General features: G+C 41.1%; 1 protein-coding gene and 1 pseudogene across 2 annotated transcripts in view; one reads left to right on the top strand and one right to left on the bottom strand.

The window, feature by feature from the left end:
- Window positions 1-14,767, bottom strand: part of LOC126426811 (uncharacterized) — a 47,737-nt gene extending 32,970 nt beyond the window's left edge. Inside the window, exons 1-2 of one of the 2 annotated variants that reach the window (XM_050088814.1) lie at window positions 14,569-14,767; window positions 14,188-14,467 (exon numbers count right to left, since the gene is read on the bottom strand). In XM_050088814.1, coding sequence (XP_049944771.1) covers window positions 14,188-14,349 — 162 coding nt within the window. In that variant the 5' untranslated portion in view covers window positions 14,350-14,467; window positions 14,569-14,767. The remainder of the gene's footprint in view (window positions 1-14,187; window positions 14,468-14,568) is intronic. The other variant, XM_050088815.1, reaches the window with a different exon arrangement.
- Window positions 6,167-6,284, top strand: LOC126427481 (5S ribosomal RNA; annotated as a pseudogene).
- Window positions 14,768-15,798: the final 1,031 nt, after the last annotated feature.

Genomic DNA, 15,798 nt, shown 5'->3' with positions numbered 1-15,798 from the left:
ATAATGGTCACTGCTGCAGATGCCATCATGAAATCTCCAAAGAATGGATGGGAAAGATCTGGGCTGCAAATGGAAAGGTCAATGGCCAAATGAGACTCACAAGCCACACAGAAGTGTGTGGGAACACCAGTATTCAAGAGGCAAAGATTGAGCTTTGCAAGCAAGTTTTTGACAACTTTGCCACATCCAGCAGTCTTAGTTCTATCCCACAAAGGGTTGTGGGCACTGAAGTCACCATTAGGAAGAGTGTGTTACAGATAGCAGATTCTGGAGATATCTTCACACGAACAGCCACAACTTTCGTAGTCGTGTTGAGTGGTACGTGTTTGCTGCAGACGGAGTCTAAAATTTATGTGCAAACACCACCTGATGCTCTTTCAGTCAGTGTAATTCTTAAAATAACCCCAAAAGTCGCAGGGAGTAGATGTCTGCACTGCTGGGAAACAAGTTTCCTCGAGAACCATGGGGAAAAAAACAAAACAACAACAACAACAACAACAAGGAATGTGCACAAAGGATGTCATAGCTCACCCAAGTGGCGGAAAAAAACAGCTACAGTTCCGCCGGAGGGCCACACTACCAGGATCTCGTGGGTGCATGAAGAGACCAAAGAGGCAGGTCATGCCTCAATGCCACCTGCTGTGAAAATACACCAGCAATACACATTTGTTCCAAAACAAAGTGCACAGAATGGTCATAGGGCCCACCAGGAACACTGCTTCGGATACAGAGGTGGAACACACAGGGTCTGGCGACATGGGGGCCATCAGAATCTCCCCCTTTTTGGAGGACTTCAATGATTTAAACTTTTGCAAGGGCGCACCTGCCTCAGATTTTGGGACAGAGGAGGAATGTGAAGTCCTACGACCTGTAAACTGTAGCTCCTACAGGTCAGCAGAGTACTGGGAAGGGAATGCCCCAAGGAACCCCTTCCTGGTAAAGGGTGCCGGAGGGTGTTGCTTCTCTGGTTGGAGGTTGGGGACTGATGTCACTGCAGACAGGGAGTTGACATTCCCAAGAGAGCTGTGGGGGAAGAAGTTGGAAGAGGATGTGCAGGTGTAGTTGGGTAGCTCTAGGGTCAGACATAGAAGACACAGAGCAATGGCACAGTCACTAAAGTGGATGACGCCATCGTAGCGGTAGCACATGTCACTGTCATAGGTGTAATGTGTAAGTGACCATATTTCTTCTTGGCCCTTTTATACGTGGGGTTGTCAAGGGTCTTTTACTCCTCAATTTTCTTTTTGCAATTGAAAACAGTGCAGTCTGGGAACACTGAGAAAGGCATTCTCCAAGTTGACACAGATTCGAATGGTGGGGGATGGGTGGGCACAAGGAGCATTCGTGTCAACTGATGGCCACAGTCCCTACAGACTGGGCTAAAGTTGCAATGCAAAGACATGCATCTGAATCCCATGCATTTGCAACACTGCATAGGAGGAGGAATATACCGCTTTACAATCGCAGTGTTACATCATACCTCAGGCAATGAGTCACTTTCAAATGCCAATATGTAGGCTCCAGTATCCACTCTGTTGTCTTTTGGTCCTCACTGGACACAATGGATAAAATGTGCACCTTGTCGCTTCAAATTAGCAAGCAGCTCGACACCAATCTGTAATAGGAGGTCTTGATGGAAAATCATGCCCTGTATCATATTCTAACTTTTATGAGTGGTCGGAGTGACAGGAATATCATCCAGCTTGTCGCAGGCGAGTAGTGCCTGTGGAGGAGGCTGTTTAACAAAAATGGAGTCACTTTGAATTTTTGAAATAGCTGCCACTTCCCCTAACCTATCCTCGAGATGTTAAACAAAGAAAAAGGCTTTGTAGTCAAAAAGGAATCCTCTCCCACCTCAGAACAAACGAGGTATTTGATGGGAGTATTTCTCACCTTGTCTCCGAGTACTACATTTTCCCATGGCATAACCACAGGAGGGAACATTTTGTGATCATACCTCTTCGCATAGTACTACATCTGAGTTTCAGAAGAGGCTGCTGTGCAGCCATCAGCAAAAGAAAGTTTAATTTGCCTCGTGTGAATCTTCCACCATGGTACCAACTACTCTGAATGGGTGTTCTCCCCATGGGTGCCACCCACCCACAGGAGTGGCTACCTAGCCAGTAAACTGTTGCGCAGAGCCCCTGTGCGGCAGTCATGATGGGCATATACTCCTCAGCCTGAACTAGGAGTTTCCAGGTCAGGGCACCAACAGTGCAATCCCTGTATGGTCTGGGGGCTACCACTGTGCAGGTACTTGATCAACACCCCCCCCCCCCCACCCTCTCCCACAACAGAATGGCTACCGTGCTGGGTTTTGGCCATAGTACCATTGCAAGAAAGAAGCATATAAAGAGAGAATATATGCCATATATACAATATATGCCATGATGGAGGACTTTCCCTGCAAGATACACACTTTTGTAAAATTTAGAAAAGGAGTATCAATTCAGATCCAACAAGGGTACCATACAATTAATATCGAAAAGGCGCTGAAGGTAATAAAATGAGTCAGTGAAACACAAACCAGATCCAAGCACGATTGGCACAAAGAAGACCATTCAAAGGAAAGGCAAAGAGAAAAAAATAGTAGTATAAACATAGACTTGCAGCATGGAACTGAAAGTAGTGCTGCAAGGGCTGGGGCCCCATGGTGGCCAGGCGTGTACTCAAAAAACGGGATGTGAGCCCCTAGGGGGGTAACAAGAGGTAGTCAAAGCCCGGCAGAGGCTGCAGTTAAGATTTCCAAGGTCAAGGTGATACTGGGTGACCAGAGCAATGTTGGTTGATGGCTGTTTGACAGGTTTACTGCTGTCAACAGAGCAGATGGCATGGGAGATTCGTTTATGGATGAGCTAGATAGGATATTGTCTATCAGTAACGACTATGGCAAGGTTGTTGGTATCTTTCGACAATCCCTGCTTTCCACTGCAGACATGCCATCTGTGGGTGGTGAGGCTGTAAGGAAAAGATTTTTTGACACGGAATGGGTGACAGCTGTCAAAGTGGAGTTGGTGGATGATGCGCTTCATATGGGCAGACATATCTATGAAGCCATCTGAGAGGTGGGTGGCTACATACAGGAAGGTGGCTCAGTGAGTTGAGAAGGACCAGATGAAACAGCTTTGGGAAAAGGTTTGACGGAATGAAGAGTAAAGACTGTCCTTCCCATGTCGAGTTCGTGAAAATGTCATCAATGAACCTGAACCAGCGGAGATATTTCAGGTGTTGACTGGATAGGAAGGATTCCTCCTGTTCGCCCATACATAAATTGGACAGGGTGGTGCCATGCAAGTACCCATGGCAGTACCATGGATTTGTTTGTAGATTTGGGCTTCAAAAGTGAAAGAATTATGGGTCAGGATATGGTTGACTAGGTGCATTAAGAAAGAGATGGTGATTTTGGTATCAGTAGGGCATTGGGAAATCCAATGTTCCACAGCTGCAAGGCCATGCGCATGGAGGATGTTGATGTACACGGACATCACATTCACAGTGACCAACAAAGAGTCTGGTGGTAACGGGACAGGAACTGTGAAGAAAGTGAGAAATGTCTTAAATGCAGGGTGGAATGTTACAGACAATAGTTTGATGGTGTTGGTCAACAAAGGCAGAGGATTGTTCTGCGTACCAAGCCACAATGGGACAACACAGTAGGGAGATCTGAGGGGTTTTGTTTGTAAAATTGGTAAAAGGTATGAGTGCAAGAGGAGGGGAGGGGGGGGGGGGGAGTCAGGAGGGAGATGGATTCAGGTGTCAGGTTTAAGATACTGAGGAGCCACCTGAACACCTATTGGACTTTTCGGATTTGGATCACAATTGTAAGTTATGTATTAAGAGGTGCCAGAAAGTTGGTGAGGCCCTCAGCCACAGTCACTATAATTCATGATGACTATGGTGGAGCCTTTGTCTATGAGAAAAATAATAATGTCCCAATTGTTTTTCAGGTTTTATTAAAAAACTAAAAACCTGCCTCGATTGTGAAAAAAGCACCTAGTGTTAAGTGTTAACCCAGGTTTCGGTGTAGATAACTACACCTTCTTCTGAACAACAATAAAACCCACAAGTGCCTAAGAAGACCTTTGTCAATGATTAAAAGAACGCCGAAACCTGGGTTAACACTTAACACTTGGTGCTTTTTTCGTAATCGAGGTGGGGTTTTAGTTTTTCAATATGTTGAAGGGTCTTGTTTTTCAGGTTACGATCTTATCACCCACAACCTTATCATCCTTCCCACAGACAAAGGCAGCACCACAGTGGTCATATTTCTTAGTGACTTTGTGGCTGAGGCTCTATCAACTTCCTGGCACCTCTGCACACAAACCTTACAACCATGATCCCACCCCAAAAGTCCCTCAAGCAGCTCCTCAAGGCCTTACATCCAACCCAAAATGTGACACCGAACCCATCTCCTTCCTGACATCAGCAACCCCCTGCACTTCTATATTTTCCCCACTCCCTGAACTCCACAAACCCAACTACACGGATCTCCTTACTTCTTGTACCATGGTGGCAGAGTAAAATGCTCCCACAGAAAGAACCTCTGGCTTTGTTAACCAACATTTCTGAATCACTTTCCCTAACCTCGCACCCTACATTCAAGAAGTTGCTGATCTCCTTAACCACCTCTCCACAGTTCCTGCCCTGCCATAGGACTATGTGAGTTTTACAGTCTAATTGTTTCATTTTCACTTTTCATTTATACTCTAATCATTATTATTACCAGTTTGTCATATTTAAACATATTTCTTGTCTAGAAGATTTTCTATAATGAGTTATAGAAGCTTGAACAAGGCCAAAATTTTTGCTGAACATTAAGCAGATCCACATCTACATCTATATTCTGCAAACTACCATGAAGTGCATGGCAGAGAGTATGTTCCATTGTACCAGATATTAGTGTTTCTTCTTGTTCCATTCATGTATGGAACATGGGAAGAATGATTATCTGAACGCCTCTGTGCACGCTGTAATTATTCTAATCTTATTCTTACGATCACTATGTGAGTGATATGTGGAGGGGCGGGGGCTGCTGTATATTCCTGAAGTCAACATTTAAAGCTAGTTCTTGAAACTTTGTTAACAGACTATCTTCAAGAGCCTGCCAGTTTAGTTTCTTCAGTAGCTCTGAGACACACTACATGGATTAAACAAACCTGTGACCATTTGTGCTATCCTCCTCTGTATATGTTCAATATGCCCCGTTACTCCTATTTGGTATGGGTCCCCCACACTTGAGCAACATTCCAGAACTGGTCGCATGAGTGATTTGTAAGCAATCTCCTTTGTCGACCGACAGCATTTCCGCATACTCTACCAATATACCTAAATCTATCACATGCCTGCTGCAAATTATCAAAGTTCAGTGATTTCTAGTCAATCAATAAGTAGATGATGATTCAAATGGAGAAGAAATGAAGGACAATGATGACACAAATCATGCAGGTCATGCTCCAAATAAATATGTAAAAAGTTCTGGCAGAGTATCTTGCAGAAGCTCCTAGGCATTGTAAAACAGATTTTGCTAACATAGGCCGCAAACTTCAGGGAATAATTACTGCCAGGAAAATAATTCAAGAAATTTTTCACTTGTGAAATTGTTGGGGAAGTTGTCGACTATACAAATGAAGAAGATAAAAGAGAAAATGTATCTCTTACTAGTGATTCTGAAATATATGGTTTGATGTGAATTTTAATGGAGTTTACTGGGGCAACAATACTTTGCTACCTTATTTAGGGTCAAATTTATTGAGAACAGCAGTATATAGAGGAACTATGAGTTAGATACGAGCTTGTCAACTACTGAAAAATCCTCCTTTTGATGATAAGGGCACCAGGGCAGAAAGATATGTAATTGACAAATTTGTGCTGCTGTGTGAAGTATTTAGAAAACAGAAGTATTTTGGAAGGGGCATTTCATGCGAAATCAACCAATTAAAACAAAAAAAACTTAAAACTTGTTTTACAATTTTGTCATATTATTCTATCTTAAAATGGCTATATCTAAAAACTGTGACATACAGACCTGAAATTTATAGTTTTATGTAGTTTATTATAAGCTTTAGAATTAAAAATAATTAAAACACAATTTTTTCCAGACCAAACTTCCTTTAAATGCTGAAAATTTCAATATCGTTTTCTTTTTCTGTTTCGAATATCAATCTTTGGCAACGGCCTTGCCGCAGTGGATACACCAGTTCACGTCAGATCACTGAAGTTAAGCGCTGTTGGGTGTGGCCGGCACTTGGATGGGTGACTGCCCGAGTCGCCATACGCTGTTGCCCTTTTTCGGGGTGCACTCAGCCTCGTGATGCCAATTGAGGAGCTACTTGATCGAATAGTAGCGGCTCCGATCACAGAAAATCATCATAACAAGCGGGAAAGCGGTGTGCTGACCACACGTCCTTCCTATCCTCACCCTCACCTGAGGATGACATGGCGGTCAGATGGTCCCAATGTGCCACTTGTGGCCTGACGACGGAGTGTTTAATATATTAATCTTTATTACTCATACACTATTTCTGGGATTACAGACGTGTCCAATTTCACCAATCTGTTTTGACCCATGACACCAATATGGAGGAAATGACCATTTCAGCATCTACAATATGGCGCCTATGACATCACTGCATAAGCACGATAACAAAGACGAAAATACATATGGGGGTGGGGACAAGCTAAATATAAACATACAGACACATACACCAGGATCAAAAAGGACAACAAAAAAATAATGAGAAACACAAAATTCCCACATTACGCTACACCCACAAAATCCATAGGAATTGGTCACTTCCATTCAACTTCATAGCTCAACCCCAAGTGTTGATAAAAAACACCTACTAATACAAAAATTGGAATCTGGCACTTACCTTGACCAACACCTAAAACAACAAAAATTGGAACAGGACACTCCCTTAACCTATATAGGTCAACCGTAGGTGACGATACCAAACACAAACACCTACAACTGTGATAAATGAAACCAGACCCACAACACCTCAAAACCCCACAAAACATCACAACTCACAAACAACAGACCCACGAAAATGACTATTTACCAACAAATTCCAGCACTACACAATAAGTTGGGGAACACAACCCCCCCCCCCCCCCCGCCGAAAAAGCCCACAAATAAAAACCACAAAATAAACGAAACTCAATCACACATTAAAATTCAAAAACAACTGCAACAAGAAAGATCCTCTGCAACATAATCAAAACAACCCCTCAAACCCATCCACAACCAATAACCCCCCCCACATACCAAGCCCCTCAACTAACCACCCTTGGCCTTTACACCTTACTGCCCTCAGAAAAACACTAAAAATACATTAATCCTCAGGGACACACTTCCACCAGCAATACTCATCTAAATGAAATTTCATGTTAGAAGAGAGCCTCTTCTCCCTCCCTATGACTGATTTAACCGCCCCTCCCCTCCCCAGCATCTGACACTGAAGTACTCCCCTCTATACACTCTTCAATTAACCCCACAAATTCCCTCTTAGTACGCACCTCCGAAAACCTGAAAACACAATCACCATTCCCAACCCACAACATAACACCCCCCCCCCCCCCCACACACATCCATAAACCAACTGGAGGCTTATGCCTTTCATACTCCCTCTTCCCACACTGTGATTAGTATATCTCAACCACCACCCAGAGCCTGCCCAAATTACCCCTATACTTCATACTTAGAACACACTTCCTACAAAAAGATAACAATCTAACACCGTCCTTTCACTCAGGCCAGCCTCATGCACACAAAAACTAATCGAGGACCTGTAACAGAAATAGTACATCATCAAAACAATCTCTCTGATTCATAATCTAGATTTCTCGAACCAGGTACTGCATCTAAAGGAGCGCCAAAGGTTGTCCTTTCGACACCGCTACATGTACCCGTCCCTGGTTCGATACGCCAAAACTCTCGCCTACCTGGTATTTTCTCTGCAGCACTACATTTGACATTCTCTGCTATCAATCCAAACATCTGCAAAAACTTAATCATATCTGTAGTGTTGGCAGAAGAGCCAACACTGTGTTGCTAGAGGCGGCCAAAATGCACGCGTTTAATTACACGCTGACTGGCGTGAGGTCTGGAACAGTTAAGGGAATTAATAGTAGCAAATAAAGTACGTAGTTGATATAATAAACTTTAATCCACAATTGTAGAACATCTCTCATTACGGTACATGCTTATTGTTGTTGTGGTCTTCAGTCCTGAGACTGGTTCGATGCAGCTCTCCATGCTACTCTACCCTGTGCAAGCTTTTTCATCTCCCAGTACCTACTGCAACCTACATCCTTCTGAATCTGCTTAGTGTATTCATCTCTTGGTCTCCCTCTACGATTTTTACCCTCCACGCTGCCCTCCAATACTAAATTGGTGATCCCTTGATGCCTCAGAACATGTCCTACCAACCGATCCCTTCTTCTGGTCAAGTTGTGCCACAAACTTCTCTTCTCCCCAATCCTATTCAATACTTCCTCATTAGTTATGTGATCTACCCATCTAATCTTCAGCATTCTTCTGTAGCACCACATTTCGAAAGCTTCTATTCTCTTCTTGTCCAAACTATTTATCGTCCATGTTTCACTTCCATACATGGCTACACTCCATACGAATACTTTCAGAAATGACTTCCTGACACTTAAATCAATACTGGATGTTAACAAATTTCTCTTCTTCAGAAACGCTTTCCTTGCCATTGCCAGCCTACATTTTATACCCTCTCTACTTCGACCATCATCAGTTATTTTGCTCCCCAAATAGCAAAACTCCTTTACTACTTTAAGTGCCTCATTTCCTAATCTAATTCCCTCAGCATCACCCGACTTAATTAGACTACATTCCATTCGCCTTGTTTTGCTTTTGTTGATGTTCATCTTATATCCTCCTTTCAAGACACTGTCCATTCCATTCAACTGCTCTTCCAAGTCCTTTGCTGTCTCTGACAGAATTACAATGTCATCGGCGAACCTCAAAGTTTTTATTTCTTCTCCATGAATTTTAATACCTACTCCGAATTTTTCTTTTGTTTCCTTTACTGCTTGCTCAATATACAGATTGAACAACATCGGGGAGAGGCTACAACCCTGTCTTACTCCCTTCCCAACCGCTGCTTCCCTTTCATGCCCCTCGACTCTTATAACTGCCATCTGGTTTCTGTACAAATTGTAAATAGCCTTTCGCTCCCTGTATTTTATCCCTGCCACCTTTAGAATTTGAAAGAGAGTATTCCAGTCAACATTGTCAAAAGCTTTCTCTAAGTCTACAAATGCTAGAAATGTAGGTTTGCCTTTCCTTAATCTTTCTTCTAAGATAAGTCTTAAGGTCAGTATTGCCTCACGTGTTCCAGTGTTTCTACGGAATCCAAACTGATCTTCCCCAAGGTTGGCTTCTACTAGTTTTTCCATTCGTCTGTAAAGAATTCGTGTTAGTATTTTGCAGCTGTGACTTATTAAGCTGATAGTTCGGTAATTTTCACATCTGTCAACACCTGCTTTCTTTGGGATTGGAATTATTATATTCTTCTTGAAGTCTGAGGGTATTTCGCCTGTTTCATACATCTTGCTCACCAGATGGTAGAGACATGCTTCACAATATTAATTATCAAATGCTATGGCGCCTTGCTAGGTCGTAGCAAATGACGTAGCTGAAGGCTATGCTAACTATCGTCTCGGCAAATGAGAGCGTAATTGTCAGTGATCCATCTCTGGCAAACTCTGCTGTACAACTGGGGCGAGTGCTCGTAAGTCTCTCTAGAACTGCCGTGTGGTGGCGCTCGGTCTGCAATCACTGGCAGTGGCGACACGCGGGTCCGACGTATACTAACGGACCGCGGCCGATTTAAAGGCTACCACCTAGCTATAGTGTGGTGTCTGGCGGTGACACCACAATATCCTCCTCCATTTCCGCCCACAACCTTGCGTTACTGAACTACATCATATCCATACCTTACAAAAGAAGCCACACAAATTAAACGTCGTACTGCACCACAAACAACAAAGCATAACACGTATCTAAAACGCAAAAAATATAAATTTGGTAACTCACAAAAGAGTTTCAATCCTTCAGTCACAGCCACTGCCAACAACTCCACTCTGTCAACGTCAAAGCTCAAAATGAACCCAATACACACTCACAGACACACACAGTGCACCATCAAGCACAACAAGATGACATCTACAAACACAACCAACTCGTAAACTAAACTCCGGGCCATAATGACGCCACACACCACAAGACCCTTATGCCACAAGTCAAAGCAGACAGGTGGGATCAGATGCCTCTGTTGACCCCTATTTCCTAACATGTACACCAAATTTTATGATGGTATTCCGAAGGTAAAAATTCTCTTAACATTCATCACCACTGAATATAAATACCACAATCTGGCAGTAATTGTGTCAGTGGAAAGACAGTGAATGAGATACAAGTGCAAACGCGCGGAACTGCAACATTAGTGCTGTTGTGTTGGCAGAATGAAACTGCACTTACTTTCGAACATGCCTCGTACCTGGTCGTAACAACCTCTTGGAAATCCTGTAGAGGTCTAGGAAACCTCATGTAGGTCCTAGACTCTATGAGGGGAAACTTATTATCTACCTCCCTGTGGCAGAGGGACTAACATAACTATACAGTGAAGACATTAATTTATTTCTTATAAAGTTCTCAACCTATTCCTCAAAAATATTTTTATAATATAGAGCATGTTTGAGTTTAACTGAATATCCTGATAAAATTTTCATCTAAAGTGTCTATATCATTTATAATAAAAAGAAAAAAAAAAGAGAAAAAAAAAAATCTAAGGCAAGTCAGTTGCACCAGTCCTTGACATGTAAGATTTTCATGTGTCTTTTACACCCATCAATGAAAATAACGCTTCGTACAACATCCATTATAATACTATTACAATAGTAATATACAAATGTTATACATCATGTGTTAAAGAACAGCCTTAACATTTGTTGGTAAAATTCCTTCACTTAACGACCAAGAGCAAGTGTTTGTATACCTTTGTTAGTGCTAACAGACAAGCAACACTATGTGAAGTAACCACAGAAACCAATGTGGGATACCAGTAAGGACAGTGCTGCAAAATTTGGTGTTAATGGGCTATGACAGCAAACTACTGGCACAACCGCCTTTACTAACAGCACAGCATCGCCTGCAGTGCCTCTCCTGTGCTCGTGACCATATTGGTTCGACCCTACATACAACAAGAAGTAATCAAACAGCTGAAGTAATCCTTCACTGGCTTGAATTGAAAAGGGTAGTTCTCAGTTATGAGAAATCTAACACAATAAAAATAAATTAAGAAAAGCAAATGAACTGACCAACTTTGGAGATCTAGAAGTAAGAGTAGTTGAAAGTATAAGATTTTTAGGGGTAACTGTAGGCATTTGTTTTGACTGGAAAAATCATATTGCAACATAAGCAATAAACTTACTCAGACAAATTAAGCCACTAATAAGTGGAGATGATCTGCACAGGGAGTACTTTTCTCACTTCAATGCTATAATGAGCTATGGTATAGAAATCTGGGGTCACTCAATTGAAGCAGTTAAAATATTAAAATTACAAAAGAGAGCAATCAGAACAACAGAAAACATAAGAACAAGAGACTGCTGCATGCCTCTATTAAAAAAATATAAGATTCCATTTTTATACAGTTTGTATTTATACAAAATTTGATAATACAGAAGCACCCAATTCTGCCCATCTCCTTTGACGCATGACATCCCTATTCCCAGTATATACGATACCATAAAGTCACTAAATACACCCACGAACACAGATATTTAAACATAAGAATTATTTCACTTCAATAATAAAATGGAACTAATACTGATGTGAAAAGTAGAGGGTCTTGGGTGGGGTCAAGCTGAACATACAGTAAGAATGTCAACACACACCTCTCCCCCCCCCCCCAAAGGGGGGTGGGGGTGGCAGAAGGAAAAGTGGATGGTGTGAATGTCAATTTCCAAGCACTGATGATACTTCTGTTAAGCGGCTGTATAACTAGAGAATTTTAATTTTATATGCTACATTGTCACACACAGCAGCAACCAATCAATGACTAGTAAACTTCATTGTGACATCCATATACAGTAAAAAACTTTCAAACCAGCAACAACATGACAAACTAACATTTTCAAAACCAAAACTACATCGGTAGCCAATGACTAACAACACTGAAATAATACACGACCAAGACAGCAACAAACGCCAACGACATCAAATAACATGCAGTGCTAAGGTCAATACTGCATCAATATCATTCACAAATAATTTGGAAACAAACACCACACACTAGAGTGTGCCAACACTTACTCCAACATGCCATTTGCAAATAAAATCCATTTCTAACCGCTTCGCCTCAATGACGTTACACGACTGAACGCAGTTACGTCATGGGTCAAAGCAGATGGCTGGAATCGGACCTTTCCATTGACAGAAAAATTTCGCAAGTTGCTTGGGACCATAAAGATAAATTCCATGGAAATCAAGATATACACCACTACCACATCAGAAATCACACAAAATTACGATTTCCACAGAACAACAACACAACTTGAGAGAAGCAATGGTTACATGGCAGTAAAATTTTATAGCTGTTTATGAATGGACATCACTAACGCCAAATCGAGAGTCAAATTAATATATTTGATCAAACAGTTACTACTAGAAACTCCTTTATATTCATTCAGAGAATTTATCATGAAAATAACTGAAACAGGCAGAGTTTTGAAATAAAAATGTACACAGGAAGAGAGGAACATCAAAAGCAAAATGAGATGACTTCTAAAGAGCATTACTATACCTAAATGTCTTAACTTTGGTGGATTATAGTAACATTGCATTCAATTTTTTTATTAATGTAAACAAAACTGGTGTTAGAATACATACGGATTGCTTTACCATCTTATGCCTAACATCTAAAATGATGTAACCATAGTGTAGAACTATTACTATTGGATTTTCGTTTGTTTATCTTTTTTGGCTTTTTGCATCTAAATTATGTAAATTTACAGAAGTATTGTGGCTAAATTTATTAGTTATCTAAGCAAGTCTGCATTTTGGATTAGTAAAAGTAATGTTCTTTAAACTGACAAAGGAAAAATGTTTTTGGACATGCTTCACTGATACACCACAAGCTGCTTCTAAATACATAATTTCTGCAAGAAATACGTCCTACACCTCTGGCTACACGATAAATTAGACCAGTCTGTCAAAAACTTTGTATAAGTGCACAAGAAAAAATGTCAGTTATGTTCGTTTTCTGTTTATGCACATGTGACATCACACGTCATTACATTACAGGATGAATGTGACATCTGGTATTGGCACACTGAATTGATCCAAGGTTGGATCTGCGTATTACATAATGTACTCTTCCTGAATTAACATTCCTTGAAGTGTTATATAAAAACGAAAGAGCATTAATTTGGGGAGAATGTTCGATATGACGAAACTGAGTGAAATTTGTAAAAGACTGAACAAATCAATCACAAGTCAGAGCTCTTATATGCTGTCATGATGGGTGTCAAATAGGGATCAATTATTGACATGTCATGTAGGCTTCTGGCACATGAAATCTGCTGCTACTTCTACTTCACAATAAGATTTATGGGCTTTGCCATCAAATTACCAGTCATTCTATAACAATCCTGAAACAGCTAGGTACCTTAGGACATATGTTTCGTTATGCAATGGACAAAGTTTGCTCATTAGGTCCCCTACTTCGAATCTTAACATGAATGTCGTAGAAGTATATGCTCAAACCATTGTAACCGTTACAACTACAATCATCTGATGCTCCAATATGTAATTAACTCTTATTTCCGCTATCAAACAGTATTCGCCAGTATACTCTCAAACATGCTGATAAACTTTAAATACGCTCTCGAAACATCGCGGCTAAGTGCGTATTCAGAATTAGAAAATCTGACTGTATGCTTCGGTAAACAACGATTTAATTCTTATTACTGATGATAATTTGCAGATATCAACCCCATCCTCTAGCACTGCATTCAAAAACACACAAAACGGCACGATCAAATAAGTGTGCCAAGCGGTACCATACTAGACAACAATCCCAACAAGAACTCTTTGAACGTGGCAACGTAATGCAGAACAAGAAAACAATACGTAGAAAAGATTACAAAACGTACCTCGACGGGTGTTCGTTCTGCGTCTACCAATGGAGATCTCGGATCGATGAGTGAAATCCTGTCTGGTGTACCACTACTTAAGGGTGCAGCATTCTGTTTATTCTCATTCGAAGTAACTTCTTCAAATAACTCTTTGAGGCTGCTAGATGGACAATTGCCCATTTTCCTTCTCGTCCTCTTCCAAACGAAAGAGAACGTATCTTGCAGTTTCCGTTTAATTTTATCGGCACTGAAATTCTCACAACGTAAAACTGTCCTATTGCTTTAACATGCTCGTCTTCTGAAACAACAGAGTAAAAAGTAATTAAAAAGTGCCGGTGTCACTATACGCTATCACGGAAACTGCAAACGCTGTAGACTTAATTCATTTAATAAACTCACACGGCACTTCTAAATAAAACTTCTGTTCTCTTAATAATAAAAAGAAAATAGATTTCAAACTATATCACAAAATATCCACGCTCTTTTCTTTACGTTACTTAAGACACTTGTTAATTCAATGAAGCAAGAACATTCCCTTCAAATTAGACAGTCAAAATATTTTTCTTGCCCAACCGCCACGGTTTCAAATTTTACGCCAGAGACGTAACAGTCAACAACCAAAGATAGTTAACAACACCACAGTCTAACATAACAGTCGCGACACTTCGCCTCGATTTTGTTGCCTACAGCGCCAGCAGCGCCCCAAGCGGCTGGTAGGTTGAACTGTGAGTTCGGCGCGATCGTGAAACCGAATAGTGATTATTTATTTTGATTTATACAATGGTTTTTACCATCGGGAGCGTTTGTAGCGGAATAAATTGCAGCAACAACAGGAAGAAGACACCACAGCTGTCTTTTTTTAGGTTTCCTAAGGATCCTGAGAGGTATATACCATCATGTTACTAAACTGTATCGTCAGGATTCACTTGCAAACTATATGTGTATAAATGATGAATGTTTCGTTTTAGGAGCAGAAAATGGCTAGTTAATAGCAGACGAGAAGACCTTATGAAGAAAGACTCAGTTTACCTCTACAATAATATTAGGTTTTGTCCGCTACATTTCGAACAAAACCAGCAACGCAGACAATAACAAACTCGTGTGGAATGCAGTACCCACACTGTTTGACATTCCAAATAAGCCACCTCAACTGACGATGAAGAGGAAACTGCCACAAAGATTCGACAGTCAATCTAAAGCTGTAAAACAGTCCTATGACACAGAAGCAGCCAGTTCAACTCTCCATGTATCAGTGCCAGATTCGTGTGAACATCAACACAGACCTGCTTTGACGATGAAGTGGTTAGATTAAGTTCAGCTGTTCGTGTCTTACAAAAGCGTGTGAAGTGTCAGAATGTGCAGATCTAGCGAAACTATTACGGGACAAGGAAAGTGCTTACAGAGAGATTGTTTGAAAATTATTAAAATATGTGGTTTTTCGTGAAATGTAATGTAATCAGCTCATTATAATGTTTTCAGCATATTTCTCCCACTATTTGGCAGTTGCTTGTCCACTGAGAATAATATAGAGGTGAAGGTCGTACTTGTGGCAACAGGGGGCAATGACACACACAGTAGGCCTACAGAACGATAAACGAGCTGTCGATCGCTTTTGCATGTAGAGGTACA

The sequence above is a fragment of the Schistocerca serialis genome, chromosome 11 (genome assembly GCF_023864345.2).
Source record: "Schistocerca serialis cubense isolate TAMUIC-IGC-003099 chromosome 11, iqSchSeri2.2, whole genome shotgun sequence".
Taxonomy (NCBI): domain Eukaryota; kingdom Metazoa; phylum Arthropoda; class Insecta; order Orthoptera; family Acrididae; genus Schistocerca; species Schistocerca serialis.
The sequence above is the reverse complement of the archived record's forward strand: the minus strand, read 5'-3'. Positions and strand labels throughout refer to the sequence as shown.